Genomic DNA, 26,685 nt, shown 5'->3' with positions numbered 1-26,685 from the left:
TGTTGCCAGGCAGCCAGTGGGCTTTTCTTGGCATCATTGGCACTCCAGACCACCAGACCCAGGCTCTGCCAGACTCCCACCCGGGGATTCATGGACCCAGCACTCACTGCTCAGGTGGGCCGAAGGACCCAGGCTGCCCCTTGGACTCACAGACCCAACACCCGCCCCCCCCACCCCCAATACACACACTTATCTTGAGAAAAAATAAATAAATAATAAAATAGGCCAGTCGACTAGGCTAGCACACTGGTTGGTTAACAAACATTTGGCATTAACCAGGCCCAAGATGCATGCCAGCTATTAGTTATTTTCTTTTCTCCCAGCAGTATAACACTTGCCTAGGTACAATGCAAGCTAGGCCATTGCCCACTATTATTTTATTTTAGGGCATTTTTTATTTTGTAAAGATTTATTTATTTTTATTGGAAAGGCAGATTTATAGAGAAGAGGAGAGACAGAAAGATCTTCCATCTAGTAATTCACTCCCCAATTGGCCACAACAACCGGAGCTAAGCTGATCCGGAGCCAGGAGCTTCTTCCAGGTCTCCCATGCAATTGCAAGAACCCGAGGCTTTGGGCCGTCCTGTACCGACTTCCCGGGCCACAAGCAGGGAGCTGAGTGGAGAGTGGAGCAGCCGGGACATGAACCGGCACCCATATGATATCCCGGTGTTTGCAAAATGAGGATTTAGCCATTAGAGCAATGAGTCACTATTTTAAATGCTTATAAAACTTAGTAACAATAGCAATACCCAATGTTTTTTTTTTTAATGTAAAAGCTGTAAACAAGTGATTCCTAGGGAGGGTTGGGGGAATGCCAACGACAAAATAAAAGAATGCATAAAGAGATCTAGATCTTGGATCCCACAAGTAATCAATACAGTGTTGTACAGTGTGTTGCACAATAGACTGCAGGAATGTTCAGTGTGTGGAAGGTACCACACGACAAGACAGATGGCCACTCACATCATGTGTTTAGTGTCATCAGCCACAGTGTACAGACTTCAGAAAAGAATCACCGAAGACCACATTGCCCTGTGCAAAAATATTGCTTAAATGACTTTGTAAGCAGAATAGAAAAATACAGTCCAACCATCCAAAGATTGTGACGTGATTAAATTAATCCCATTCTAGGAAGCCCTTGTTAGAGATTATAAGGATGGTGGAGTAACTATATTTAATGGCATGAAAAGAAGAGCCTTGAAGGGATGATGGACTAAAAAAAAAAAGGGTAGTAGGGACCCTCCCGTATTTGCATTAGAAATGCACCATATGCAATTATACCTGAAGTCTGCACATGCGCATCTGGACTGCCACACATGCAGAAAGACCCAAGCCATCCTGAGCCTACAAGGACACAAAAAGATTTGGAGGGTGTTTAGGCCATGGGTGAGACGGAGGTGCTTGCCGTGAGAGCTGAGACTGGGCCTAAGGACCAGGACCAATGTCAGCTTGCCCTTCCTACTTGCTAGAATGAAAAGCAAGCGAGAGGTGATCCTGCCCGTGCTGACATCGAGCAGCCTACAAGTGTCTAAAGCTCCCACTCTCTAGGGAATAAGGAAGCCAGTCCCCATCCTGCCTCCCACCTCGCCCAGGGCTGTCCCTGCTTCAGAGAGGGCAAAGAGAGGGGCGCAGGGACCTTGTACACTGGGCTGCCAGGAACCTCACTTTCAAAATCTTAACTAATTGGCTCACTTCATCATTTTGAAGTTATTAGTTTAATTCAACAAAATCTCGTAAAAAGAATTCCTCAATTAAAGGGAACTGGGAGATGTTGGTGGGATTTTTTTGTTTTGTTTTTTTGTTCTGCTTCAATGCTAACATTTTTCCGTCTGAGGAATTAGTGGGACCAGAGCAGGACAGATGATAAATTATATCATAGGCAAGCCCCTGGATGGGGCCCAGGTTCATAAGTCTCTTCAACTTCCAGCTGAGCCATTCCCCACTCCTGCTGGACAAACTCTGAGAGTGGTTTCACCTGCGGGAGGGTGCCTCTGTCGACTGCTTCACACCAGAGCGAATGTTGTGGCTACCCCTTCTGTCACCAAGTTCTCCTGTGCCTGGGGCGTCTGTCTCAGCTGTTCCCTCTTTCTGCAGAGAGCTTCTTTGCCCTCACTCAGGACCTCCTCCAAGAGACCTTCCCTAGTCAGAGTCTGAATTAGAGCCCTCAATCCCATTATCTGTTCTTCAGCAACTTGCCACCTGAACCATCACCACTGCACTGCCAACCCCCAACCCTGCAGTTCAAATTAACAGGAAGCTGGAGTCTGAACCATGGCACTTCTATAAGGGATTTGGTATACTAAGCCACATCTCAACCCCTACACCAAACATCCATACCACACACCACCCCGCCCCCCCGCTACTGTGAGCCTTGAGGGATAGGTGAGGAATTGCACAGATGATCTCCAGGCTTTGAAGGCATCCCTCTGACCCCTGCCTTGCCTGTGAGGGAGATGAAGCCCGTGGTGATTAGAGGCAGGTCTGGGAGCTGAGCCTCCACAATGCCCTCATGATGGGTGTGCAGCCCCAAGATGTGGAATCTGTGATTGAACCCACTGCCAGGGTGAAGAAAAGCAAGGGGGCAATTAGAGGTCTCCAGTGGCACTGGCCAGAAGGACCTCTGGGTCAAGATGAGCCCCAGAAATCTGTGCAGCTGTGCATCTGAGTCAAACCATGTTTTTGACCTTGAAGGGGGAAAGAAGAAGGTGTGCTTGGTTTGGGCTATATTGTACTTGGAAGCATCTAGAAAACTCCTGGAGGAAAAGTTCTAGCAGGCAGAGGGGATCTGGCACTATGTCATCAAGACCTAAACTGTGTGAGCTGGAGTCCTGCCCACGGGGTGGACTCCGGCCTGTCCCAGAGGTGGCATGGAGAGGAAGTCAAAAGCTGGCAGGACACACTGCCCAGATGGGATGGTGGTAAACAGGGCTGCCTTGCAGCGGCTCCAGCAACAGAGTGGGGCACTGGAGGGTGGGTGCCCGGGACAAGGTGGAGAGTGGCCTCTGTCCTGTCAGGGAGGTTGACGTGTCTGGCACATGTGCAGCCTGGGCAGCAAGTCCACTGGCCTTGGCCACCAAACATCCTTGTGACCTACACAAGTATGCGATGGCCAAAGTGAGCATTACCTGGCAATCTAGGAGAGATGAGAGCTGCCTGGAATGAGACAAAGTGTAGGTTTTCTTCTAGGTTGCAAGAGACTGGCTTGACCTGTGTTTCTTGTGGGAGCCGGCAGAGGGTCCAGGGAGCTCAATGATGGAGGGGTGGTCCTGCAGGAGGCTGGTGACTACAGGAATTCAGGTGGCTGGACATGGCAGCCAGAAACCCTGGTGGTGCTGATCAGAGGCCCTGACGGCTGCTGGTCCTCCAGGAGGCTGGGGCTCGAGGGAAAGCTACCAAGGAGTGCAAAAGATGAGCAGGTCGGAATGAGGCACCCCAGCAGAAAGCCATGCACGGCTCCTGCACTTGCACTAGACTCCAGCATCCAACGATCTTAATGAAACCAACATGTAGACACTGAAACTATCAGGAGAGCAAGAACACAATTAATTTGAACATCACCACTTTCTTCATTCACCTGTGATCCGGTCACATGTCTGTTTCTACTGGCGTGTGGCCGGTTTGGCCCCTCAAGACATTTCTCATCTTGCCCAGCCAGTTAGTTCATCAGATCAGCACTGAGCTCTCTGGCGTTGAGTGGAAGACACGGCTTCCCTCCCAGATCACAGGCGCCAAGGAACACCCACCAGAATTCCAGGCTGGTTTTCAGCAATAAACACTGCCATTAACTCCTAACCAAGCAAGCTAACATTTTGCTTGGAGGAGGCATCGCTTTCCCAAACAAATGCCTTTCAAATAAAAACAATTTCATGCCCTCTTTTTCCAGCACAACCCTTTCCAGGGCTTGGGGATAACCAACATGTTGTGTAACAGGACATTCTCAGAGCCATGGAAAATTTGGTTTCTTCTGGTTTTCAGTTCTGCCTGTCCTGGGAACTGTGCTGTTTTAAGGAGGTGGCGAGGGGGTCTTCCAGAAGCTTCTGGAAAACAGACTTAAAAGATGGGTGTATCCTGGTCCCTCCCCCTGAAAAAACCCATGCATTGCTGTTGAAACATGTATTCTAATGAAATTTTTGACCCTTGTATTCATTGATTTCAATGTTTTGGTACCAAAATGAATACGTCTTTTAATTCTGTTGCTCATTAACTGTCTTGATTTCATTTTTCAATGCTCATATATATTTTTAAAATATTCTCTTATTGTTCATTTTAAAGGCAGAGAGACAGGAACCTTCCATGTAACCTTTCACTCCCCAAATGCCCACAGCAGCTGGGGCTGAGCCAGGTGGAACCTGGCAGCCAGCACCTCCTCCTGCATCTCCCACATGGGTGGCAGTGGCCGTCACTGCCTTCCAGGGTATTCAGCAGGAAGCTGCTGTCAGAAGCAGAGCCAGGACCTAAAAACATGCCCTCTGATTCAGGATGTGAGGGTCCCAACATGTGCCCCTCCAATGACTTTTTGAAGTGCCCTTGAAGCTTCTAAAGTGTCAACTCAAGGGCTGACTGGGCCCTCCCACTCCATCTGAACTGTTCAGGGAATTTGGTGGGAGCCATGCTGGGCCCGGCTGGTTGGGACACCCTGGAGGACAACAAAAGCAGCCAAGGTGCTGCAGGTGGGACATTGCCTGTGATGGAGTCCACGGCTGGGGAGAAGGGGCAGTCGGGAGGTCCCAGCCCAGCAAGTGGAGCAGGTGTTCTCAGGGCGCTAAAAGCAGGCTCCAGATCCTAGGCCACCATAGGCTGGTTTGAAGTCCTCATTGCCTGCACCTGCACCAGATCCACCAAGCCTCTCGTCCAGGCTGTCGGCTGAGTCTTCAGCCTGAATCTGTGGCTGCAGCAGAGTGAGCATCCCAAAGGAGCCCCAAAGCCGGGGTGGGGCTGAGCTGAGTGAGGCCTGGTAGGAACAGGGGGCCCTTCAGAGACTTCAGGAAACGAGCTTGGTGGGGAAAAAAATCTGCACAGGTTCCAGGACATTTTTACACTAAAGTAAACGAAGCTTTTGACTCCGTTTTCCATGCACCTCTGAAGGCTCCCCCCTCGCCATGTATAGGAAGGGTCCTCCTATGAGGTGGACCCCAAGTCCATTGCCACACTCCAACCACATAATGTCATTTGGTTGGTTGGTATTTTTTAACCTCTTCACACACTAGGTGCCCTTCATCCCAGAGATTTTAAAATCACATCATTTCTGCCAGCAGCACCCTTGTGCTTCCAGCACTAAGGCCCAGACCCCCCCACCCCTCCCGCCTGTGATTTTGGGGTCCACCCAAAACTGTGGGTGGACCCTGGAGGGCTGCCACGTGGAACAGTGGCAGCAGGCCAGGTACACTTCCTGCGAGGGCCTGTCCCAGCCTGTGTGATTGCACAGGCGCTGGAGTTGGCCAGTTTGTCGCATCAGTCACTCCCCAGGGATAGGAAGCAAGTGGCCTGGGGAGAAGCCCCCATGGCACTGCCCTCCCCCAAATCCTGCTGCTCACTGACCCTCCCTCTATTGCAAAACTGGCTTCCTCACCCAAAAACCAGGGTGGTGGGATGGCAGTCGGGTGCCTTTACTCGGCCACATCGTGAAATGTCAGAGTGAACGGTCGTCACAGGCTCTGCTGGTTGAGTTTTCTGGTTGTTGTTAGGACCCAGCCAGTGATGGGGGGTTAGTGTCCCAATACAGGGTGCGAGCAAAACATTCAGTGGTAGCACCTGTATGGCAGAGCTGGTGCACTTCAGGGAGCTACAGCAGTGGGAGCAGGAGGGGGAGGGCATCAAAGATTTCCTGACAGGTGCACTGCATCCTGGGGGCTGCGGAACACCTGCATCCTGGAGAACACACCTGTGTGGCAGGGGGCACCTGCCTGGTTTGTAGCAGGAGGGATGGAAAAGGCGCTGGGATTTTCCATGGAAGGGAAAACTCCAGAATGGCAAAGTGAAGTTGTCTTTGGGTTGCTCCCAGGCAGAAGGGGAGCTAGAAGGTAGGAGACACGGAAGGCGGGGGGATCCCTAACTCTGCCCAGGCCAGTGTCACTGAATCCATGCCTTCTTGAGGGGTGCATGGATGTGAAACAACCTCAGGTTCCCCTGGGCTGGGGTCAGGGCTCTTGGGGGGCAGGTTTTTGGGTGTCCTTTAATTACGTGGAACTGTTCTAATAAAATATTTACAGAGAAGCAACAAAGGCACTCCCATCCCACCCTTTTGCCAGTCTTCAGAGGATACATCTGGGAGCTTGGAAACCAGGGAACGTAGGTTTTAAACCAGGGACGTAAGCTTAGCCTTCCATAGCAGGCTGCTGGAAGGCTTCCATGAGGAGACACAGTAAGCCCCAGTGATCAACACAGAAAATCAAACACCTACACCATTACTACCTCGGAGCAACCAGCATGGGCCATACCCAGTACCCTAGCGATCAGACCCAGGCTGACTGCTGCCCTTGCCTTGGTGCCACATGTGGGATACGGGAGCCCCATCACTCTCTCACAGTGGCATCTCCAGTGGCAAGGAGGACTTAACACTGTTGGGTTATAAAATCTCATACAGAAAGTCCCCCATTCGTAGCATGCATGCTGAGGGTCCAGCTAGACAGAGCTTCCTGTGCCTGTGGCTTCACACTCTGTGTGGCCATACAGGCTCTTGTTTCTGTACAGACCCCACTGGCTAAGCCTCTGCTTGTAGCGTCGGTAAGGTGCCCGTTCAAGTCCCAGCTACTCCACTGCTGATCCAGCTCCCTGTTTATGGCCTGGGAAAGCAATGGAGAATGGCCCAAATGCTTGGGCCCCTGCACCCTTGTGGGAGACCCAGAGGAGGCTTCTGGCTCCTGGCTTCTGCCCTGGCCATTACAGTCATTTGTAGAATTACAGCAAATGGAAAGTTTCTCTCTTCTCTCTCTCTTTTCCTTCCTCCATGGCTCTCTGTGTAACTCTGCCTTTGAAATAAATGAATGGATGGATGAATATAAATAAATAAGCAAATTAATAAATAAATAAATGGGACAGGTGGCAGGCACCAGGGTAGCCAGTCAGAGAATAATTTGGGTAATGAGATAATAATCTAAAAAATGAGATGATTACAAAGTAGGCTCATTCGGGTCATCTCGGGAGAAGCTAGAATGGGCTCTCCTGGGAGAACAAGCCCCAGAATTCCCTCTGGATAACAGGCCTAAATTTCCCTACCCCCAGCAAGTGGCCAGGCACTGCCCGGGTGTGTGTGAGCTTCTGTCCTTTGAAAGCAGAGCTTTCCATGCACTCCCTGACCAAAAGCCTTCTATAACTCACCAGGGCCTGACCCGGCCCTCACCACTGACCTGCCCCTCCCTTCCAACTTCCTGACCAAGGTCTCCCCGACGTCCCCAGCACCCAGGAACACCCCCTTCTGTAGCCACACTCTGCCGTTCTTTATTGCTAGGGCTCTCCTGTGGCTTCCCTGATGAGCTGCCCCTGACCCTACCACCCCTGTTCTCACACCCTGGAGCAGCTGCCAGCCTGCCTCTGCACTTGCGGCTGGCATGGTGGCCTCAGGGTCTCTGAGCCTCCTCTGCCAAAGTTAAAGGCTGGGTCCCACTTCACCACCCCCCGGTTCTTCCATGCTAAGCTTGCTCTTACTCCAGTGGCAATTGAGACCTGCCTCTTAGAACACAAGTTAAAGTCAGTGCTCAAAGGAAACTTGGAGTCAAATCAGTAGTTACAATATTTGAAAGATGGAGAAGCAGCCATGTAGCAAGGAAATCTCAGCGCTTCTCTTTACTCCAGAAAACCCAGAGTCAGGCACCTTTTCAAGCCCACTATGATTTCCAATCCAAGTGACAGTGAATTGGAACGGAGACCGCTCTCTGTATGTGTAAGACTCTAATTTGGACATTGGGTAAATCCCTGCCTGGCCTGTGTTAGAGGAAGTGCTTGCATCACTGCATGTGCCTACCATGTTGTTCAGAAGGAGAGGGCAATACTTCTGAACCTGGAATTCTGAAACAGGACTGCTTGCGTGTTAGTAAGACCCCCCGTAGTCGGCAGCACCTGTTGAGAGCAGCATTTGAAATTCACAAACCCCTGGAGGAGTGCAAAGGGAGAAAATTCTGCCAGAATGCAGTCCTCACGATATTTTTTTTTTGAAGTCCATTTTGCAATGTGACATTAAAGCAGGAGAATGCCTGGAGGGCCTACTGTAGTTGCAGTCATAAAGGGCTGTGAAATGCATCAGGACACCTGCCATGTCCGTGTGGTTAGAGGATCGGTGAGTCCCACCGGTGACCAAGTCACAGCGACTGTGGTCTGTTTCCAAAAGAGCAAAGTGCCCAGCTTCCCCGCACACCACACCCGTTTGCGATGGTTCCCCACCCTGGGAGGTCTTCTGCTTTATCGTGGTGTGAAAGTGAGTCTGGGCTTTTCTTGAACTAGTGAGCGGCGTGCAGCATGGTTCTGTCATGGATCAGCTACACCCTCCCCACCTCACATCACCCTGTGAGCTACACAGTTCAAAGGGTGCTTTGCTGCCAGCAATTTTTGGATACAAGTGTTCGGTAGAACACGTGAAATAGCCACATAGCACGTGAAATACTCAGTAGCTTTTATGAGGTGCTTAATAAAGCCTTCGAGATGTCCGGTATAGCTGGTCAGATGTTCAACATATTTTTTATGTTAGATGCTTTGGCCCAGAGCAGACTGATAAGCGTGATGAGCATGCTCTATTGCAGCTGAGCTAACCCCTGATACACATCCCGCTGACAATACTCTCAGCTTTGGTGGGCTCATCATACACCAGTGTCTGCAGCTGCAGCCCATTTTTGGCTGTGCAGATGAGCAAAGCATTATGAGCGCTTCCAAAGCTCCTAGAAGAACAGAAACCGGGCCCTGACCTTCACTGGTGACTGCCTCCTAGCAGCTTCTAACACCTGCTAAGATATTAGGACACTTGGAAGGAACTTGACCTGCATTAAAAAAAAAAAAAAAAAGACTTTATTTTTATTGGAAAGGCAGATTTACAGCAGAAGACACAAAGAGAACAATCTTCCATCTGCCGGTTCACTCCCCCAAATAGTCGCAATGGCCGGAGCTGAGCCAATCCAAAGCAAGGAGCCAGGAGCTTCTGGGTTCCCCACACAGGTGCAGGGTCCCAAGGCTTTGGGCCATCCTCAGCGGCTTTCCCATGCCACAAGGCAGGGAGCTGGATGGGAAGTGGAGCAACTGGAGATTCTGGGGTGCCATCCATGCTGGGACCAGTGTGTGAGGCTGGGAACCTGCAGGCATCAGCTGTGCCCCCTGTGTGGCTGTTGGTGCAGATGAGGCAGAAAGCTGAATGGAGCCCGTGAGCAGGAGGGAGGCCGAGCAAGGTCTACGGGAATCTGCAGGTGGGGAGGCGGGCAGGAGGGCAGAGTAGGCGATATCTGAGCAGAGCAGGGGCCCAGGTGCTGGTGAGAGGGGCCTGGGAAGCACTGAGCAGCTGGGCCCACGGAGTCAGGCTGAGTCAGGCCAGTGCAGCTTCAGTGGCTCTTCAGTGGAGTCACAAAGACAGGTGCCTGGTTGGGCAAAGGAGAAAAAGGAATTGCCAAGTGCTGAGTGGAAGGACTGGAGTCCCTGATTTTTAAAATTAATTAATTAATTTTTAAAAACCAGCCCGACCCTGCCCTTGCCACACCTCTGCTTTGATCCCCTCTTGTCCCGTGGTGGATCTGACTGCTGACCGAGTGTGTTCAGGCCTCCACAGCTGGCAGATTCCGAGGAGCCACCCCAAGCATCCAGCCATGTATCCAGTCTACAGGGTCTGGGCCCCAGGGCAGGGAACGTCTGCCCTCTGACCCTGCAGGCACTGAGCTGGGTGAAAATGGTCTTAAGTGAAGAACCCACTTGTGCTGTTGACACCTGCTGGGAAATGGGAGGCAGGAAGGATCTGGTATTTGAACAGGGAGCAAGCTGAGTCGCCAATTCCCGGCTGCTGGTGTGGGTAGCATCCCTGTTTGCTTCTGGGTGCGTTTGTGGATTTGTCTGTGACCCTGGAAAGGGAGGTTTAAGAGCTCTGTGAAGGGGAGGGTACAATGAACAGCAGCCATGGGCATCTGAAGGAGCCTTGTTGGCACAGGGCTTCCCTTCTCTCTCTCCCCTGACATCCTGTACCCTGTCTGCCTGCCAGTGTGGGCTCCCTCAGTTCTGTCCCTCCCAGCCCCACATGCCCCCCTCTCCACCTCAGCTCTGGCCCACACTGCAGGAAGCTGAGGTCAGTGCTCTGTGTATGTGGCTGCATCAAAACCAGAGGCCATCTCAGGCAGACAGGGGGAAAAAAGCCAGCAAGGTTGAGTAGTAGTCACGGGCACCTCTGGGAGCCCTATCACGAGTGGGAAAAATCACACAGGAGGTCAGTGCTGGGCTTGGTCATCAACATCGCAAACCGTGCACATTGTCAGATGCAAGCTGAACTGAAACAGCCTGAGCAGCGGAGGCAGGAGGGCGGGGTGGAGACTGGGGCAGCAGAGCCTGTGGCCCATCCACCCACCCAAGGAACCCCACCTTCTGCACACACACACACACACACACACACACACACACCTTCCCCAACCCCGCTGTGGGAAGGAGGCCAAGCCTGTGCTAATAAGGCCTCCTGTTTCACAAGAAGCTGTGATTCCAGCTTCCTAAATGAACTCTCCAGATTCTTCCATTTAGGCTCCATTAGGCTTTAGAAAAACACTAGAGAAGCCAAACCAAGCCCACCTACTGGCCAAAGTCAGCACTCCTGTGTTTCCAGCGTGTCCCCTCCCACAGCAAGGCATGCAGCAGAGCCCAGTGTGTTCCTGTCCCCTTTCTCTTTCCTCTTCCTCTCCAGCGCTTCACACCCACTCTCATCTCCCAAACCCTGTTCTGCACTCCATCCTTCTATGCCAAGTCCACCGGGGGAGGAGGGACACTGAGACAATGAGGAGACCACGGGCATGTGCTCTGGGTGCCTGGCTCGGGTGCAGGACGCCCATGGACCCTGCCCAGGGCTGGCTGAACAGGGTGAATGAGCCCACACCCCCAGCCACAGTGGGTACAGGGGGACATAGGCACCTCTTGCCCATTCCGCGTTTCTCATGTTCTCTCCAGCCCTGCGGAGTCGCTCCGGCCGATCCATCATCAACGGAAACTGGGCCATTGACCGGCCTGGGAAATACGAGGGTGGAGGAACCATGTTCACCTACAAGCGCCCCAACGAGATCTCGAGCACTGCTGGGGAGTCCTTCCTGGCCGAAGGGCCCACCAACGAGATCTTGGACGTCTATGTGAGTCTGTCTGCTACTTCTAGACTCTTCTATGTGGCTTGGGTCTTGTGGCTTCCCAGGGAACACCCTCAGATCTCAGAAGCAACACAGGGCCTCTGGGGGTGCTCCTGACTTCAAAGTTGGGCGTTCCTCTCTGCCCAGGCTGGCTCTGGCAAGCATCAGAATACACAGACCCACAGTAACCGATGGTGCTTGCCAAGCCAGAGCAGAGCTGTGCTTGGGCCTCCTCCAGGCCCCCACTCCCAGGGTTAATGTGCCGTTTTCTTTCAATGCACAAAGCAAGGCCCATAACTCAGCCTCCTCACCACGCTGCATTAAAAAGGATGGTGAAAATGGGGAGCTCCAGGGTACCCTCAGGAGGCACTAGAAACCTCAGGGTGTCTGGGAAGGGCTTCTGGCAAATTCTCAGTTCTGCAGGAGACTGACTCTCATTAACGTTCCATGAGGTTGCCCAAGAGTTGAGAAGACCTGTTGATTTTCAGAGAATCCACTAGAGAGCAGAAAATAAAGGTTGAGTCAATGCTAAAAATCATCATTTATTAAAAAGCAATCATAATAAGCTCACCCCTAAGCATATGAAGAGATTTCTCAAAGTTCCCAGGAAAATGGAATGAAAATTACATTTACTTTAGTGCCCCGAGATTGGTATCTGTCGCTGTTCTTTTGCTAAACATGCGTTCCCTCCAGTGCATGGACATAAGAATTTTTTTGCACCAGGACGAACTAGTCTTTTGATTGCATTTCTCCCATGCCTTTCAGAAGCCCCCGTCCTCCCACAGGCTTTGTTGATCCTTTGTCCTGTAGACCACTGCTCGCGTTGGCATGCGCGGTGTCCGAGTGCTGGAATGTTGTTTAGTTACCATGTCACCACTTCTCCAACCCCACTGCTGTCCCACCTGGCAGGAGAGAAGTGACAAAGGAGACTTTTGTTAGAGTTCATTTCAAGCATTTTTTTGTTTCTTTCAGTCTGTCCAGCAAAGGTGGTTGACTCTGGGTAAATTCTGAGCAGCATTGGAGGGGAAAAAAAAAACCCAAATTCTCAGGTTATGGAAGGCCCACCTGGGTGGTCTAGGCACCACAGCCAGTGTGATGTCACGCCTGGGGCGAGGTTTGTACGGGGAGAGGCACAGGCAAGGGAGGCACAAGGCCAGCCTTGGACCAGCTCTGGTTGTGCAAATGGGAAGTTGTGGGGCGGGAGAGTTCATTAGGTCCAAGTAGCAGGAACCTGGGGCCCTCCTTGTCAGAGCCTTCCCCTGCAGCCTGCCAGAAAAAAAAAAAAAAAAACAGGGGCACAAAGGACCCTGGACTCTGACGCAAGACCAATGGGGAGAGACCCGGGCTGCTGAGCTGCTCCTGTGTGTGCTTGACCAGGTCCTAGCTTCTGTGCCCCACACAGAGTCCTTCCTCTTGCCGTGGACTCCAGGGAGAATATGACTCGGGCAGCCTTATGCCGCCTGTGCCTGCTTTCCTGACCCCATGCCCTTGTGGTTCTTGGGTTTTGCACGGACGAGCCAAGTGGGGCTTAGCCAGTGAGGAGAGGACTAGGCCACGGAGCTCTGGGCCTGGCTCACGAGACTCGGGCTCGCCACCTGGTGTCCATCTGCTGCCACTGCAGCCTGGATGCACTTGTCTACTCGGGGCCAGCTCTGTGCAGAATCACAGCCCAGGTAACGGGTTCTGCTGCTATCCCTCCTGTCTTTCAGCCTCGTTCCGCATTCTTTAACAAGAGCCCCACGAGTCTACCTCGGTCCATTCTGCCCCGTAGTCATGACATAATAGGATGTGAGTCCCACCCACTACTCTCTTATCATTTGGGTCAGTTGCCCCTTGAGAACCGGGTCAGCGGGAAGGGCATGGGTGCAGTGATGGTGACTTCTACGTTGCAGATGATACATCAGCAGCCCAACCCTGGAGTGCACTACGAGTATGTCATCCGGGATGCCAACACCATCAGCCCACAGGTGCCACCCCTCAGGAGGCCAGGTGAGAGCCACTTGGCCAGCCCATCTCTCTTCAGTCCTCCTCCTCATGCGTCCCCTCTGGTGTGTGCCCAGTGTGTCTGATTATCACACCTGCACCCATGTGGGTGGCCCTGGTGCCACCCCTGACCCCAGCTGCCTGCTAATGTGGATCGTGGGAGACAGCAGAGGTGGCTGAAGTAGCTGGCTCCCTGCCACCCATCCAGGAGGTCTGGGAAGAGTTTCTGACTTCAGCTCCCCAGCAGGGGACTGTTGTGGACATTTGGGGACAAAAGCGGTAGATTAGAGCTTGCTGGCTCACTTACTGTCTATCCTCTCAAATAATAATAATTTTTTAAAAGTAGCCATGACTTTATTTGCACACTGTCCACAACCATTGAATGGGTCTTTTCCAAAACAAAAAATACAAAATAAAATCAGAAAAAATTAAACTATATATATATAGTTTAATATATATTATATATATTATATTATATATATTATATTATATATAATATATATAATTATATATATATAAAGGGTCTTTTCCTTCGTCTAAGAGGGTCAGGTGTGGCAGGCTGTCCCGAGCTCCCAGTCCCTGGGCTTGGGAAGTGGAGCTGTCCGTGTCCGTTTGGCTCTGTCATCGCAGATGGAGCTCGCCATCTTGGTCTTTTCATGGCCTCGTCTGCTTTTCTGGCTTAAATGTTTGCTTTTTGCCCTGTGGGTTTCCGGCAGCACTTCAGAGACCAGGACCATCCGTGCCTGCCCGTGTTAAACGTGTGCCGTGAGGTGGCAACGCTCCTATGCAGTGTGGTCTCCGTCACAGAGGCGGCCACCCTCTTCCATGCCAGCTTCACACTGATCTTGATGCCTCCTCACCCACCCCTCCCAGGGCAGCCGTTCAACGGGCAGCTGGTGAAGGAAGATGGGAGGCAGGACGAGGGGGCAGAGGAGAGGAGCCAGGAGACGCAGGACACGGGTGCCGAGGTGCCTGAGACACTGGCCACAGGATCAGCCCAGGCCTTCCCCGGCAGGCAGCCTGAGAGGTTCGCCTCCCACCATCCTGATCAGCCAGTCCCGGCAGCCCCGCAGCCGCCTCGGCGCAGCCGGAGTCACACCTGGAAACAGCTGGGAACGACGGAGTGCTCGGCCACCTGTGGGAAAGGTGAGCGAGTGCAGGGCTCACCCCTGCAGAGGCCCAGGTGAGGGGCGTGGGGTGGGGGGCCCACAGAGGTCCAGGTGAGGGAGACGGGTGTTAGCAAATTCCATCTCCCGGAAGCTGTGGGAGAATCAGCCTGCAGTATGTAGGGCGAGGGACCAGATAGCCTGGGCGCTGGAGCCTGAGTGTACTGGTCAGTGTACTAGTGCTGAGCGCACAAGTGCAGGGTTATCCTAGGGGCTGGGCCAAATCGGGAAAGTCCTTGGAAGGAGAGACGTGATGGATATGTGGTTTTGTGTCGTGTGGTCTGTGTAGGTGCCTGACCTTCGTGCAGGTGGACACTGGCAGCTCAGCACAGGGGCTGTTTCCCTGTGTGCTCCAGGAGGAGCCTCACACTCCTTGCTTCTGTGCCCTTCCTCAGCCCATTTGGTACCACCCAGTGGGGATGGTTCCAGGTGGGCAGGGCAAGGCAGGAGCATGGGGAGGGCAGTGTGGAGCCCTGGCCGTCAGCTGTAGCCACAGGGATGCTGTGATGGTTGGGGAGGGAGCGTCCATGCAAACAGGCCCCTGATGTCCCCCGCAACATCCACAGTAGGTGTGAGCTTTGCTAGAACAGCAGACTGCAGACAAGAGCAGCTCTGAGCCTGCCCATAGTGTGCAAGCTCTGTTAGGGGATTCCTCAACCCCATGAGGAAATGCCTGTAGGAACCAGCACTTTAAGGGCAACACGTTGATGTTGAGCCACAGTTCTTGATCAGACAAGCCCCCCTAGGTCCTTCTCCACCAGGGCAGTGGTGGCATTGGAACACAGGCAGAGGGAGACTCCCCTGGCCAGTAGCCAAGCCTGCCTCCCAGGGGTAGGTAAGTCCCAGGGACCTCAGGGCGCCCCCCGCTCCGAGGCCAGCCTCCTTGTATTCCCCCTCCCCTCATTGTGAACTTGTGTTTTACATGTTTGTACGCCTGCGTAAGTACACAAGCCACATCCTATTCATGTACATCGTGGCTACAGTCTTGTATCATTTCAGCCCAGGGCATTCTCCTTGGGGAAAAAAGGCATATCTTGGTTGAGATGGGGATTCAGGGGGCTAAATCAGACCACAGCCTTGAGTCCCTGGCGAGACAATCCCTCCTTCAGGAAAATGCTTCCAGCATTGCCTGTCCTTGGGCATGCTCTAGTGGCTCAGCTCAACTGAGCGCTAGATCCCCAGGCTGACCCCACTTCTTCTTCTAGCTCATTCCTTCGTGTCTCTCTAACTTCTTAGACCTCCACACTCTCCCCGCCACTGTGGCCTCACTTGCTCAGGGCCTTCCTCAGCTGCAGCCGACGCATGTTCTAACACACAGGCCCACCCCCGGGCCACCAGCTGTCCTCATCACCCTGCCATTGCCTGCTAGTGGTGCAGGGGTAATGGGGTCGGGGCCTGGGCATGGGAGGTGGCCAGGTGCCCTACTGAGAGACGCAGCGTGCTTTCTGCAGGGAGAGCTTGCAGGTAGTCCCTGGAGGCAAGAATGGCAGAGTGTCCAGGGAGACAGAGAGACTCGGGCAGTGGGCAGCACTTGGCCTTGACCCAGCCCATTCAGAGAAGGTCCAAAACAGGTACCCTGCAGTCTGTGGACTGTTTGATTCATGTCAGGGCGCCAGAAACCTGTTAGATTTGATTTTTTAAAATCTCCCTCAGGAGAGATGTCATTGCATAAAATGAGACTCCAATACAGTTTTGTTTTGTTTTCTGCTTCACATCAATTTTGGCTCACATCGGCCATGATTACGCCTCATGGTGAGAGTATTTAATCCAGGCATACTCTCGCTTTGCATCTGCGTGTATGCTTCTGCTGCCAGGGTCATTTAAACGAGTGACCCACCACTGCCTTGTTTGCCCACCCTCCCCCCACCACCCCTGGTCTGGCTCCACGGGGCCTCAAGAACAGCTGAGGATGAAGGGTGTGTCATGGGGAGACTTGGCACAGAGTTAGCCTCTGCCTTGGCCATTGCAACCACAACCAACTGCAATCCTAGGCCTTAGAGGTGAGCTATTGGATAAATCGCCTGCACCGTCGCCTTTGTCCCCAAGGACCGCGGAAGGGGAATGATGGTTGAGGGAGAATTCCGATCTTGGTGCACACCCCACCCCCTCTGAGTGACATTTCTCCCTTGGGCACCATCTGGCCATGATGTCTCAGGAGTGTCAGCAGGTGGCAGCAGAGAGCAGCAGCAGAATTGGCTTTTTCTTTTCTTTTTCTTTCCATTGAGAACTGAAAATTCCAGCCTTTCCAGCCTGAAAGTTCTGCCTTTTTGTACCAAATGGATATCTCCTGTCTAAGCTGATGCAACAGGGCTGCGTGTTTGAAGAGAGCATTGCTTAGCAAAACAACAAAAACATTGTTAGGCTCCTGGGAAGAGATCATCCTACGAGCCTGTTGCTGTGCCCGACATTGGCGTCACGGACATGAAGGTGCCACGCTTCCTCCTGGGGCTTATGTGTCTCGTGGAAATGAGGACCGCACATCCTCTCCTATAACAACAGTACCCCCAGTCAGTCCTTGTGGGGGAGCTGTACAGGGAAGGGAAGCGCTTCCTGTCCTTCTGGAATGTTCCTCTCCACTTCAACATGATTATCCCCAAAACACACCCGCAGTTTCCCCAACAGGCACTGCTCTTCCACCTGAGTGACTAGACAGCCTCCTCAACACCTGTGTGCACACATCTGTTTAACATGAGGCAAGCACCTGCCCGACGTGCCTGTCATTTGCCCAGCACAGCTGTGCATACACCTGTCCTACCAGCGTGCACACAGCTGCCTGCCACATCTGGACACATGCCTGTCCAACATACATGCAAATACCTGCACATGTGTGTGCGCAGGACTGTCATGTATACACGTGCCTGCCCACCCACCTGTACAGAACATGTGCCAACACCTACACATGCCCGCACACACATGTCCAACACGCACATACATGCCTGCCCACCACGTCTGCTTTGCCTTTCCCACTGCCCCCTAGCCTCTCCTTTGTCACCCAGAACTGTGATGGCATAGGTCTCAGCGCCAGACCAGGTCTCATTGGAGAGCTAGCCCTCTCGGAGCAGGAACTGAGTTCCCTGTGTGCACCCTGGGGTTCTAGCAGAGCCCTGGGGAGGCGGGTATAGTTCTGGCAAGGCCCACACCTGCCACAGATTTGGGAGGATGCTGCGGCTCTGTCTTGTCATTTAGTTTTCCATGAGCTTTTTGATGTATCTTTTTATGTGAATGCAACAAGAGAAAGGAGCGTGACTGTGAGTGTATCGTGTGAGGGTGTGTGAGTGTTTGAGTGAGTGAGTGAATGCGTGGGTTGTGTGTCCAGGTGATCGCACGTGCTGTGGTGTGTGTTGCATGTCAGTGCATGTCTTGCATGTATTATTATATGTGAGTGTGTGTTGTGTGTGTACCCATGTGTGCCTGTGTGGTGTGTGAGTTCATAGGATGCATCTGTATTTGTGTAATGTTGTAAGCATGTGTGCCTGTGTGTGCCCGTGTTGCATGAGTGCGTTGTACGTGTGTGTGAGTGCCTGTGTTGTATGTAGCACGTGTGCGTGTTTGTACCTGTGCGTTCCTGTGTTGTCTATGAGTGTTGTGTGTCAGTGTTTGCATTGTGTGTGTGTTGTGTGAGAGTGCGCATGTCGCTGTGATGTGCCTGTGTTGCATGTGTGTGGTGTGTGTGTTGTGTGTGAGTGCATCTTTAGTGTATCTGTTGATCCGTGCATGTTTGAGTTCAGTGTTATAACTGAGCGCACGTGTTGTGTGTGAGTGCGCATGTCGCTGTGATGTGCCTGTGTTGCATGTGTGTGGCGTCTGTGTACACGTGAGTTCAGGCGTTGTATCTGTGTCGGTGCATACGCTGTGTATAAGAGTACATCTGTGAGGGCCCAGTGTGGTAGCCTAGTGGCTAAAGTCCACGCCTTGCATGCACTGGAATCCCATATGGATGCCGGAGCTAACCCCGGCAGCCCCACCTCCGATGCAGCTCCCGGAGGGGCTCCCGGCTTCAGATCGGCTCAGTTCACGCTGTTGCGGCCTCTTAGGGAGTGAATCATCGGGCAGAAGATCTTCCTCTCCGTCTCTCCTCCTCCGCATATCTTCCTTTCCAATCAAAATAAATAAATCTGAAAACAACAAAGAGTGCATGTGCGCGTGTATACGTGTGTTGCCAGAGTGTTTTATTGTATGAGCTGTCCTCACTGTCCCAGCGACTCCCTCCCTTCCGCTCCTGAATCTGCACACGTGGGCCAGAGGCTGGCGGGCCCCTCACGCGCTCCCATGTCCCTGCAGGATCCCAGTCACCCATTTTCCGCTGTGTGCACAGAAGCACGCATGAGGAGGCGCCCGAGAGCTACTGCGACGCCAGCATGAAGCCGAGCCCTGAGGCAGAGCCGTGCAACATCTTCCCCTGCCCGGCCTAGTAAGTAGATCTCTCCCACACAGGTGCCAGCGGCGTGGAGGCCCCGAGACCCACTGCAGCACAGGGCTTGGCTGACCTCGGTGCCTCCTGCCCATCTCTCAGAGGGAGCTGGAACCTGGTGCCTTCCGCGGGTGCAGCAAGGACGCCACCTTCTGGGGAACTGGAGCCCATAGGATTTTGCTGGGGCAGAAAGCAGGGTGCATGGGACACACAGTAGATGACAAAGGCCATTGACGCGCAGGTCCAGGCTAGCTGGGGAGTGACGGGGCACTTCCAGAAGAGCCGGCGGGTGGGGTCCTCGGAGGGTCCCAGCAAAGCCTGGACTCCTGTCACGTTTAACTAAATAGGGACTCAACAGGATGGTGGCCGTGCGGGAGCAGTCTACACAAAACAGTGACCTACGGTGCTGGAGCTAGAGTCCTGAGCTGGTTCCAAACTGTATGGAGACTGGCCTTTGCACTCACCTTTTGTGATAGAGAGAAAAAAAAAAAAAAAAAAGCATTTTCCCTCTTTCTCAGTGCAGGTGGAAGTGCCGGCCACACCCCAGGCAGAGGTGCTAAGGGTGGAATAGAGTAGACTTAGCTTCCCACACACACTGACGCTGTGTCCTCTGTCCCCTCCCTGGGCCAGCTGGGACATTGGCGAGTGGTCACAGTGCAGCAAGACCTGCGGCCTCGGCATGCAACACCGCCAAGTGCTGTGCCGCCAGGTGTATGCCAACCGCAGTCTCACGGTGCAGCCCTACCGCTGCCAACACCTGGAGCGGCCTGAGACCACCAGCACCTGCCAGCTCCAGATCTGCAGCGAGTGGCACATCCGGGCCGACTGGACCTCGGTACATGGCATGTGGGCAGGAGGGCCAGCGGGCGGGTGGCTGGCAGAGCCCTGAGCTCTTGGGAGGGGCCCCACGTCCCAGGTTCCAAAGTCACTTCCGTGGGTAGGCACACCAGCCTCTCTGAGGGGTCGGCCAGTGTGCTTCCCCACAGGTGGCTTTGCAGGTGGTCCGACCTACCTCCCACGATAAAGATGATGGATCCAAGACAGGGTGGTGAGTGTCAAAACCCTAGTCCCAGGCATCGTGACGGACCCAGAGACCACTGGTGTGTTTCAGTGCTCCGTGCCCTGTGGCGTGGGCCAGCGGACCCGTGACGTAAAGTGTGTGAGCAACATCGGGGATGTGGTGGCCGATGAGGAGTGCAACATGAAGCTGCGGCCCAGCGACATTGAGAACTGCGACATGGGACCTTGTGCCAAGAGCTGGTTCCTCACCGAGTGGAGCGAGCGGGTGAGCATGGGCTCCCCAGGACAGGCGGGACAGGAACAGTTCAAGGTCCACTTGAACTGGTGCTGGACTGACCTTTCCAATAGCATGGGACAGGGGGAGGAAGGTGCATGCCCAGGTACCTGCGTGCATGAACACGCCTCGGTGGAAGAAATAGGAAAGAAGCTCTCTGGTCTCAGGATGAAAATTGGGTGGAAATAAATGTTTGGGGGATTTATAACACGGAAAAAAGAGCTGAGATTTTACTTGCTTTGTGTTATCTACAAGACTTTTTTTTTTTATGGTTAAAGACATTATTTATTTCAAAGCCAGGTTACAGAAAGAAAGGGAGAGACAGAAAGAAAGAGACCTCTCTTCTGCTGGTTCACTCCTCATGTAGCCACACCAGCCAGGATTAGGCCAGGCTGAAGACAGAAGCCTGGAGCTTCTGGGTCTCCCACACGTGTGGCAGTGGCCCTAGCACCGGAGCCATCTTTCACTGTTTTTCTCGTGCCATTGGCAGCAGGGAGCTGGATTGGAACTTCGAAGCATTATGAATTTCACAGTCTGGAGACCAGATCAGCCATGACTGAAATCCAACCCTTTAGCCTAGAATAGAATGTTCCAATCACTGCAACAAGGGAAGTTGGTTTGGGTTTTGTTTTGTTTGGGGATTTTTGTTTTTTGCTTTTGTCTTTTGTTTGCCTTGAGCCTAAGGGGCTGAAGCATCACCTGGAATTTCCAACAATGATGCAAACACAAAAATCAGGGAAAGTGTGTGTGAAGAGTCCACAGACACCCTTGTACCCGTGGGATTCTTGAGCTCTAGTTCAATGATCTAAAGCAGCAATAGCACCTCGGGATCAGGGCCACGTCTGCAGGGCCAGGTGTGTTCGCTTCCTCCTGGGGCAGGGAAGACGCCTTTGCCGGAGTCCCTCTTCCCTCCCTGCACCTGCCGCTCCCCACGCACGTGCAGGACCATCAGGGTTTGCAGCATCCCCTCCATCCCTCTGCCACCAGCACAGCCATGCTCGCGAATGCTGCACGGTGCCTGTAGGAGACACCAGGGTGAAGGATGAAGAAGATGGCAAGTAGGCACTTGTGCTAGGAATTGGGCCTCGTGTGTGCTAAAAATTCTGTTGAAACTTGATGGCTTTTTTAAAAAGAGGAAGAAAAGAACAGTGATGTTGCAGCATTACTCAGAACAGCTGATCCACAGACGCAGCTGGGGGGTCTGTCAACAGTGGTTAAATGGTTGGAGACCCTGAGATATGAGACTACAGTGGAGCACCCCTCCACCCTGAAAAGAGACAGGAGCCCGCCATTAGCCCAACAGGGATGAGCCAGGAGGGGCTTGTCCCAGTACACACAGAAAGAACACTGCCTGTGCTCACTTGTATGTGGAGATTTATCTATTTGAAAGATAGAGTGATAGAAAGGGAGATAACAGAGAAAGAAGTCTTATAATTTTCACCCTCCAGGTGGTCTCAACAACAAAGCCATGAGCCTGAGACTCCATCCCTGGGCCTCCCACATGGGTGACAAGGACTCAGGCACCTTGGCAACTTTCTGCTGCCTTCCCAGGCACACAGGGAAGGGTGAGGCTCTGGGAGTGCCAGCAGGGAGTTGGATCAGAAATGGAGCAGCCGGGACTCGAACTCGTCACCCATATGGGATGGTAGCATTGCAGGGTGTGGTGTAATTTGCTTCATCACGAGGCCAGACCCTCTGTGGAATCTTAAATAGAAAATTGAGGTATACAGGTAGTGTGAAGCAGTGGGAAGGGAGTGGACAGGTAAGTTCAGGACTCCCTGGACCTGAGAACTCATAGTAACAAAACAGCAGTGGGCATGGGATGAGTTGGGCCCAACCACTTTTACCACAATGCCAACCATAAAGACAAATTGTGTGATGATGGATGTTAAATTGCTGCTATTTCTTTGCATCTGTAACACCCTGTGACATATCTTAAATGCACACGATGAGTTTAAAGAAGGGAAGATTGAAAGAAACAAGTCCATTTTGAAACTTCTACAATGGGCTTTGGCCAGGCGCCGGCAGGAAGAGGAGGTGTTAGTGCAGTGGGCGGGACCCACACCTCTGTATCTGTGCAGCCTGTTCCCTGGGGCTCCCTGCCAGGGGAGGCACTGACCTGCCACAGACTGGAAACCATCCCAGGGAACCCTGACACTCAGCCCACTTCCATGAAGGCCGGAGAGACCGAGCGAGCGAGCTGTCACACAGAGGGGGAGGGCGGGAGCTCTGGGGCTGGGGAGAGCAGGTGGACTGGATGAGGCAGACACGTTCATGCAGGACTCATGCCAGGGTGGGGGAAGGGTGCGGGTGAGGCTCTGGGAGTGTCAGGCTGCACAGCCCCCTCACTCTACCCCTCCTGTCACAGTGCTCAGCGGAGTGCGGGGCTGGAGTACGGACGCGCTCGGTGGTATGTATGGCCAACCACGTCAGCAGCCTGCCCCTGGAGGGCTGTGGGGACAACCGGCCAGCGGAGGCCACACCCTGTGACAACGGACCCTGCACGGGCAAGGTGGAATGGTTTGCAGGGAGCTGGAGCCAGGTGAGTGTCAGGAATGGAAGCACCGTACTGGGAATCTCAGCTGTGGCCTGGTATCCCTCAGCCTGAGCTCACTGCAAAAAGCAGCTGCGGCTGAATATTGTAGCAGAATTGCTTAAATGATCCATTAGCTTTGTCCACACTGCTCCCAAATGGTTTATGAGCCTCCTAAAGCACAGGGCAAAAGTCTGTGGCTTCTGTCCACCCCGCAAGGGTCTTACTGTTCAAGTTCTTGGGCTATGTGGTCCTTGCCGCCTGGGCCAGCAGGTGCCCCAGGCACTTGGTGGCTGCCTATCTCAGCTTACTTGCTGTCAGGGCCTCAGCCAGACGTATAAACAATTTGTTTTCTTTTAAGTAGTTTTAATTACAGATGCTGAGAAAACACCAGACATTTGTGAGTTAATAGCTGCCTTTTGCAAAGCCACTTGGCCGAGCTGAGCCTTCTAAGTATTCATCCACCTCAACCCAAGCACCCTCCTCTTGGGAGTGGTTATCATATAAAAATAATGAGCAGAAGAAAGGGGGCGTTCCCACAGAGCTGCTTGCTGTCCATCCTTGCCGCCCACCTTACCTGTGAGACACCTGCAGCCCCCGTAGGGACCTAGAAGGGGAGGTGAAACATGGTACCTGAAAAACAACAGGAAGTGGTGCGAGCCTGAGAGGTTTTGTATCCACAGCATGGAGAAGTGTTGTCACGTCAGATTTCCTTAATGTTATTGATCAATCCACCTGTCTAGCACAGACCATGCATACCATTGGAGAATGGCCAAGTTGCCCCTGTGACGACAGAGCCCGCCTTTCCTGGAGTTTTCCGGCTTGGACCAATGCTCAGGCTCCCCAGCCTGTCCCCTCCTCCAACGGTGGGATTGTAATTTCCTGAGTTGTGATTCAAGGGCTCCCCTCGGGCCGAGGCCATGGCAGGCGCTCTAAACTGCATCTCCCCTTACCTTGGGTCTGTAGGTTTTGGTTGTCAGCTGTGAGGTCCCATACTGCATGGCCTGAAGTGACTTGGCATATGGCTGGTCACCAACTCAGAGCTGCATCACTTACAAAACCACAGAGAGTGGCAGTGAACTGTAGCCACAGTGCTGGCCCCTAGAGGCTGCCCCACCATGCCTTAGGGGGACAAGACCAGGAAATGTTCCAGGGCCCATCACTCTGCCTGTACCTGCCACCTCCCCACTGCCAGGAAGGGTAGGGGTCAGATGTCCTCTGAGTGCAGTCACATGTCCCTCTGAGGTCTAGCCCTGTCCCATTTCCTCTGAGCCTGGGTGCTGACACAGTCCCCAGACAGACCAAGGCTTCAGCTGGCTTCAAGCCTGCCATTTACAGGAAGGCAGGTGTATGTGGTGGGGGAAACAGGCACTTTTACGCATCAGTCCACCTGGCAGGCATGTCCTTCCTCTGATCTGCCTCAGCCTTTCTGCCCATCCCTGCTCCCAGGAGTGGACACACGGTGGGGCCAAACCAGCACCTGCAGCTCCCAGACATGGAGGAGCAGACAGGAGATGAAACCTACCGCCAGGCCCTGCTCTAGAGACCCTCCCCAGCTTTATATTAACTTCCTCTTTCAGGTCTGAGGGTCAAGGGACCCCAGGAAAAAGGTGAGGATTGGAAGGGCTGTGGCTATCGGCAAAGAGCCTCTGATCCCGGGGTAGCCCATGGAAGCGTCTGGGGTTGGGGATAGAACAGTTAGGGACAACCATCTGAAGTCATGCACCTCACACCAAGTGGTGATCTCCGACTCTGGGCAGGCTAAGACCCCTGTCCTGGGGCTCCAGGCCTCATGTCCCTGTCCACCATGGAGTGGGAAGCTGTGGGAGTCAGCAGGAGCTTGAGACACAAAGGCAGGAGATTCTTCTAGCTCCTAAACTTGCCAGAGCCAGGACAGGCATGGGTCTCAGCGTTCACAGATGAAGATTATGGTCACCACATGCCAGTCTCTGCCCCATCCCCAAGGAAGCCCCAAACCCCCATGCCTAGGGTGCCTAGGTCACAAAATCTTTGGGGAGGCAGCCTTGAAACAGATTATTTCTTTAAGCTCATATTGGGAGCAAAATGCCCAGGATCTAGCCCCCAAAGCAGCCCCCTAAAGGGCACTGATTACCCAGATATCCATGGAAACAGAGGCAGTGGAAGAGCCCTGGATGGCATTGCACCCAGGACTCCAGGAGCCACTGCGAGCAGCAGCTGTGCCCTCGGGTTTGCGCAGCCGCCACCCTGAGAGCCGTGGGCTAGTGTGCTGGGTCTCCATCCCCTTCACATGAAAGCTCAGAGAACCAGGAGTGCAGGATCATGAGCCTCTATTCCTGCCAGAATTAGGCACACGGGTCTCAATGCTCTCCAAGAAGGCCGGGACATCACTGAATGTGGACAGGATTCAGGGCTGGATGCCAGAGCCCACTGGCACCCCCAGGCCTGGGAATTAGATGTCATCCTCAAGAGGCTGGGATGCAGGACATTTGAAGTTAAGCCTTACATGTGATATGGCCTCAGAAAGTAAACATAAGGTGTGTCAGTGCTATAGTACATTAAAGGCAAGCCACTGCCGGTGGTGCTGGCTTCCCATAGGGACAACAGTTCAAGTCCCTGCTACTCCACTTTTTAATCCAGCTCCCTGACTATAAACCTAGGAAAAGCTTTCAGATAAACTAAGTAAATATTTTAAAACAGAGGAGGGAGATCCATTCCAAGCACACTTGAATGAGAGCTGGCATTCCCAACATCCCGCAGGCCTGGTCTCAGGGGCTTCTCCAGAGAGAGACACGTAGCCCGAGAGAGGATACAGGAGGCACTCAGCCAGGCTCTGCAGGAATAGGAAGCCAGCATCAGAAGCAGAGCTGAGGCTGGAACTCAGGCCCCTGACACAGGTGTGCCGGTGACCAAACACACACCTTGGTTGTGGTTTCTGGGCTCCTTTCTTCCGCTCTGAGGTTTTAAAAGTTATAAATCTCTTGTGCTGACTTTAATGATGACGCTTAAGTTTCTCATACAGTGTTAAGCATGATGTTTCTCTCCATGTTAACTTAGGAGCAGCCACATCCCCCCTCCGAGCAGACCACAGCTTTCCTCCCGTTTACCGCAGCTCTCACTCCAGAGTTTTCTGGATTGACAGGCCGATTAATGCTAATCAGCTGGACAGAAGGGGTTACGGGAGCCCTGTAACATGGTTAGGGACCCCCCAGAAGAGGAAGCCAGCAGTCCTCGGGGTCCTGAAGGACAGAAGGCAGCGGTGCAGGCTTTCGGGGTGCCTCAGACTGCACACTTTAGTGAAATTGGAAGGAGCTGTGCCACTCCTGCCCTGCTCCCAGTTTCTCTGTAGGTCTGCTGTCGGGAGCCGTTAGAGGGAACCGCTTTACAGAATGACTCGTGAGTTGACCCCCTAGGCCTCTGAGACGTGTGTCCGTGTGTCTCTGTTGGTCTGCTAGGCCTCCCTGCGAGCATTGCTCCAAGCTTGGAAACGACGGGCCGGGCTCTATGACCCCATTTCTTGCCTCTTTGTTGGGTGAGATCGCTGGGTACCCCAGGCTGGGCTCAGTTTTTCAGTTTTGTGCCCTCAAAGAATTGCAACTTTGCCTCCATGCACAGGAGATACAGGCATGGAGTGGGACAGGGCATGGCCATTGCCCCCAACCCCACCCAGGGCCCAGCAGGCAAAACCAGCATGGCGGTTCATTGTTTTGAGACTTGGCAAAGATGGCTGGTAGGTGTGTGCCATGGCAGGTTGACAGAAACAGCTTTCTTCCCAGTGCAGAAGGCAGCAGGGTGCCGGATCCATGCGTGTCCAAGGCTCTGCCTGCCCCCACCAGAGTTGGTGTCGTCGAGGCCCTGGACCTGCCACCAGTCTCTTTTGTGGGAGTTGTTTCTGGAGCCCTCTGGTCTTCTGCCCTGCGTGGCTGGGAGACGTGGTGACGTCTACGCACATCTGCATGCACTGCCCGCTCACCTGTCTTCCTGGTGGCCTGCCTGCCATCCTTCCGTAACGCCTGTCTCTCACGGCTCTTCCC

At 53.2% G+C, this 26,685-nt stretch overlaps 1 protein-coding gene across 1 annotated transcript in view; it reads left to right on the top strand.

Moving 5' to 3' along the window:
- The window catches only part of THSD4 (thrombospondin type 1 domain containing 4), a 324,275-nt gene that overhangs the window by 293,392 nt on the left and 4,198 nt on the right, over positions 1-26,685 (top strand). The window contains exons 8-14 of the mRNA XM_040968485.1: positions 11,116-11,291; positions 13,178-13,274; positions 14,142-14,414; positions 18,716-18,845; positions 19,476-19,680; positions 19,957-20,130; positions 22,508-22,681. Coding sequence (XP_040824419.1) covers positions 11,116-11,291; positions 13,178-13,274; positions 14,142-14,414; positions 18,716-18,845; positions 19,476-19,680; positions 19,957-20,130; positions 22,508-22,681 — 1,229 coding nt within the window. The remainder of the gene's footprint in view (positions 1-11,115; positions 11,292-13,177; positions 13,275-14,141; positions 14,415-18,715; positions 18,846-19,475; positions 19,681-19,956; positions 20,131-22,507; positions 22,682-26,685) is intronic.

The sequence above is a fragment of the Ochotona curzoniae genome, unplaced genomic scaffold, assembly GCF_017591425.1.
Source record: "Ochotona curzoniae isolate NIBS_2020 unplaced genomic scaffold, NIBS_Ocur_1.0 scaffold_4701, whole genome shotgun sequence".
Lineage (NCBI taxonomy): Eukaryota > Metazoa > Chordata > Mammalia > Lagomorpha > Ochotonidae > Ochotona > Ochotona curzoniae.
This window is presented reverse-complemented; position numbering and strand designations above follow the sequence as displayed.